Source organism: Rhinoraja longicauda, chromosome 27 (genome assembly GCF_053455715.1).
Source record: "Rhinoraja longicauda isolate Sanriku21f chromosome 27, sRhiLon1.1, whole genome shotgun sequence".
NCBI lineage: Eukaryota > Metazoa > Chordata > Chondrichthyes > Rajiformes > Arhynchobatidae > Rhinoraja > Rhinoraja longicauda.
The window spans coordinates 1,118,082-1,123,031 of record NC_135979.1 but is presented as its reverse complement, the minus strand read 5'-3'; the positions used below and the strand labels follow the sequence as shown (position 1 = coordinate 1,123,031).

The following is a 4,950-nucleotide window of genomic DNA, read 5'->3' as shown; positions in this document are numbered from 1 at the left end:
ATTCCCTCTCTCTCCGTCCCTCCCCCACCCGTTCTCGTTCTCACTCAACAAACAGCTAACAATGGCCTGTTTCCTTTTCCATCGTTACTTTTTTGCATATCTCTCATTCATTGTTCTTTATTCTCTACACCACCGTCTGTATCTCTCGTTTCCCCTTTTCCCTAGGATGTCGACCCTGAAACGTCGCCCGTTCCTTCTCTCCACAGATGCTGCCTGACCCGCTGAGTTACTCCAGCACTCTGTGAAACGTCACCTATCCATGTTCTCCACAGATGCTGCCTGACCCGCTGAGTTACTCCAGCACTCTGTGTCTATCTTTATTAAAGAAATTCCTTCCTTTAGCAAATAAACATCTCAAGAAATTCAAGAAAGAGCTAGATAGAGCTCTTAAGGATAGCGGAGTCAGGGGGTACGGGGAGAAGGCAGGAACGGGGTACTGATTGGGAATGATCAGCCTTGATCACATTGAATGGCGGTGCTGGCTCGAAGGGCCGAATGGCCTCCTCCTGCACCTATTGTCTATTGTCTATCTTCTCTGACTACCATTTACCTGTGTTGATGTTGTTGCAAGTACCCAGTGGACAAGGTGCTCTGTGTGTCGGAGTTTGTAGGGTGACAATTACTACTGATGATCCACCTCCAATGCAAGTGAAGTCAATCAGCATTCTCCAATGATATCTGGGGAGGAGGGGAAACCTTATCTAACATTAAACCTATCAACGTGACAGGTTGCATCTCAATGCCTCAGCGACAGTCCTGTATCTCTATGATTCTGGAGAGTTGCTGCTGCTCACTCCATCATTAGATGAGCACATTCTGTAGTGGGATACAGCAGAATATTACAATCCTTCAGAAGATGACCGATACATGGAGACAGCCTTTCCTTGAGGTACAGAGGGTGTACTACATAGCTCTGTGTTCTCTGGGGATTCCAGGTACAAAATTATTTCTTCCTTTCTTTCTGTACTCCAAGTTTAACTTGCTGGGGTTTGTACTGTTTCGTTCATCCCCTTGAGCGGTGGACGGTAACAGAGTTAAATGTTTACCACACGAGATCAGTGCCGAAAAACACTCACCATATGTTCACCTGCTCATTCCTGGGACCATTCTCGTAAACCGAACACTCACAGAACGTCACAAAAAACTAGACGGTCTTGTAAATATACTTGTTCCCTAATGAACCGGGAGAACAGTGCACATGTTGTCTTGGACCCAGGAACATCTCAAAACTGTTTCATAAAAAACCTGCAAACGATGAGAAAAGCAAAACGTTAAAAAAATCTGTAAATTTTAAAAAATGCACGAAACAAATCATGGATGTTGATAAGAGCCGCCGAGAACGAGGAGGGTCCTGAGAACACAGGGGGGGGGGGGGGCAGAGGGGGGGTCGGCTCAGGGGGGGGGCAGGGGGGGGGGGGTCGGCACAGGGGGAGGGTGGGGGGAGTTGAAGGAGAGGAGGAGAAATGTCTTTAGTCAGAGGGTGGTGAATCTGTGGAATTCTTTGCCACAGACGACTTTGTCAAGTCTATATCAAGTCACGGCTATATCCAAGTCAATGGATATATTTGAGGCAGAGATCGATAATTGTTGATCAGTGCGGGTGTCGGGGGTTATGGGGAGAAGGCAGGAGAAGGGGGTTAGGAACGTTGTCTGTCCATTTCCTCCACAGATAATCAATGTTGTTCAACTGCTGGTTTTTATATTGGGTTACAGAGTGATACAGCGTGGAAACAGGCCCTTCGGCCCAACCTGCCCACACCGGCCAACATGCCCCATCTACACTAGTCCCACCTGCCCACACCGGCCAACATGCCCCATCTACACTAGTCCCACCTGCCCACACCGACCAACAAGCCCCATCTACACTAGTCCCACCTGCCCACACCGGCCAACATGCCCCATCTACACTAGTCCCACCTGCCCACACCGGCCAACATGCCCCATCTACACTAGTCCCACCTGCCCACACCGACCAACAAGCCCCATCTACACTAGTCCCACCTGCCCACACCGGCCAACAAGCCCCATCTACACTAGTCCCACCTGCCCACACCGGCCAACATGCCCCATCTACACTAGTCCCACCTGCCCACACCGACCAACATGCCCCATCTACACTAGTCCCACCTGCCCACACCGACCAACATGCCCCATCTACACTAGTCCCACCTGCCAACACCGACCAACATGCCCCATCTACACTAGTCCCACCTGCCCACACCGACCAACATGCCCCATCTACACTAGTCCCACCTGCCAACACCGACCAACATGCCCCATCTACACTAGTCCCACCTGCCCACACCGACCAACATGCCCCATTTTCACTAGTCCCACCTGCCCACACCGACCAACATGCCCCATCTACACTAGTCCCACCTGCCCACACCGACCAACATGCCCCATCTACACTAGTCCCACCTGCCCACACCGACCAACATGCCCCATCTACACTAGTCCCACCTGCCCACACCGACCAACATGCCCCATCTACACTAGTCCCACCTGCCCACACCGACCAACATGCCCCATCTACACTAGTCCCACCTGCCCACACCGACCAACATGCCCCATCTACACTAGTCACACCTGCCTGCATTTGGCCCATATCCCTCTAAACCTGTCCTATCCATTTACCTGTGTAAATATTTCTTAAATATTGCAATAGCCCCTGCCTCAGGCAGCTTGTTCCATTCACCCACCACCCTTTGTGTGAAAAAGTTACCCCTCAGATTCCTATTAAACCCCCCACCCTCACCTTAAACCTACGTCCTCTGGTCCTCTATCCCCCTACTCTGGGCAAGAAACTCGATGCGTCTACCCGATCTGTTCCTCTCATGATTTTGTACACAATGTTTAGATTAGATGAGATACAGCATGGAAACAGGCCCTTCGGCCCATCGAGTCCACGCCGACCGTTCACACTAGTTCCATGTTATCCCACTTTCTCATCCACTCCCTACACTTTAGGAGCTATTTACAGAGGACAATTAACCTACAAACCCGCACGTCTTTGGGGCATGAGAGGAAACCGGAGCACCCGGAGGAAACCCACGTTGTCACAGGGAGAACGTACAAACTCCACACAGACAGCACCCGAGGTCAGGATGGAACCCGGGCCCCTGAGGCTGGGAGGCAGCTGCTCGACCCACTGCACCACCGTGTTAAACCCTCTTGGCTCTCTTGACTCCTGACACTTGAGTTTTGATGGGACTATTTTCTGGGTGAGGCTAACTTGTTTACCTCTGTCGGTGTGTTTGCAGGGAACCTGTTTGCCATCTACATCATCTGCTGCCGGGCCTGCGGTCTGTCGAAGACAACCACCAGCTACCTGGTGGCCCTGGCTGTGTCAGATACCCTGTGTCTGGTGTGGGCTGGTATCCTGAATCTCACCAAGCTGTGGCTGGCAGCGGGCAGCAGCTGGGTCTACACTCGCTGGTGGTGTGCCTCCATCGTCCTTGAGCACGGCACCATCCTCCTCTCTGTGTGGATCATCACTGCCTTCACCATCGAGAGGTACCTGGTGCTCTTCAACAAGAGGCTCCAGGTTCACGTGGCCAAGCCCAGGAACACGCTGGTGGTGCTTCTGCTGACTGCGATCATCTCCTACGGTCTGACCGCCCTGGCATTCCTGATGAACAAGTTTGCCAGGCACACGGTGGCGGCGACGGCCTGGGTTTCTGGGAACTATAGCAGTGAGAGGCACAGGGAATGTGGTCTGGCCTCCCGTTCCCGGTCTGCGGTGGCCATCTGGCTTCACACAGTGGTGTCTGGTGGTATTCCCTACCTCCTGATCATGGTCTTTAGCTCTCTGATCGCCTACAGGCTGCACAAAGAAACCCAGATCCATGCCGAGTCTGACAACGCTGCCTTCAGGACCACCAGGATCAGGACAAGGAGGTCGGCCCAGATCCTGTTGGTGGTCTCCTTTGCTGCTGTGGGCTTGGGCTTGCCCAGGTTCATCTCCGAGTGTCTGCCCACCAGCTCGCACGGGCTCAACTACTTTGACTACAGCGTGGTGACCAGCGTGCTGCCCGACGTCCTCTTTATGCTCCAGTGGTTCAACTCAGCCATCAACTTCTGGCTCTTCTGCTCAGCCTCCTCCGCCTTCCGGCAGCAATGTTGGGCCATCCTCGCCCTCACCAACTGTGGGAGCAATCGCCCGGGAAGCGTGGCCACTCTGCCCATCAACACCCTGAAGACCGTGTACCGCCTGACCCAGCTCAAGATCCAAACCCCCCTTCAGCCGACGACTGACTGAGGCCACTGTACCACCGGCCCACCGAGCCCACACCGAGCCCACGCCTAGTCCACGCCTAGTCCACGTCGGGTCCACACCGAGCCCACACCGAGCCCACGCCTAGTCCACGCCAGGCCCACCGAGCCCACACCGAGCCCACGCCTAGTCCACGCCAGGCCCACCGAGCCCACACCGAGCCCACACCGAGCCCACGCCTAGTCCACGCCGAGCCCACACCGAGCCCACGCCTAGTCCACGCCGAGCCCATGCCGAGCCCACGCCGAGCCCACGCCTAGTCCACGCCAGGCCCACCGAGCCCACGCCGGGTCCACCGAGCCCACGCCGAGCCCACGCCGGGTCCACCGAGCCCACGCCGAGCCCACGCCGGGTCCACCGAGCCCACGCCGAGCCCACGCTGGGTCCACCGAGCGCACACCGAGTCCACGCCGGGTCCACACCGAGCCCACGCCGTGCCCACGCCTAGTCCACGCCTAGCCCACGCCTAGTCCACGCCAGGCCCACGCCAACCAGCAATCACCACTCACACTAGTTCCACGTTATCCCACTTTCCCATCCACTCCCTACACACTCGGGGCAATTTACAGACGGCCGATTAACCCACAAACCCGCACGTCTTTGGAGTGTGGGAGGAAACCAGAGCACCCGGTGGAAACCCACGCGGTCACAGGGAGAACGTACAAACCCCACAC

General features: G+C 55.3%; 1 protein-coding gene across 1 annotated transcript; it reads left to right on the top strand.

Annotated features, from left to right (window-relative positions):
- The first annotated feature begins 856 nt into the window (after positions 1-856).
- On the top strand, positions 857-4,261 carry LOC144606937 (putative G-protein coupled receptor 139). The gene is made up of 2 exons (XM_078423462.1): positions 857-935; positions 3,264-4,261. Exons 1-2 carry the CDS (start codon positions 857-859, stop codon positions 4,259-4,261), a joined length of 1,077 nt encoding a protein of 358 aa, XP_078279588.1.
- The last annotated feature ends 689 nt before the right edge of the window (positions 4,262-4,950 follow it).

Coding starts and splice junctions, on each gene's coding strand:
- LOC144606937 (XM_078423462.1), top strand. CDS start 857: ATGACCGATACATGGAGACAGCCTTTCCTTGAGGTACAGAGGGTGTAC. Junction 936..3,263: donor GTGTTCTCTGGGGATTCCAG/GTACAAAATTAT, acceptor GTGTGTTTGCAG/GGAACCTGTTTGCCATCTAC.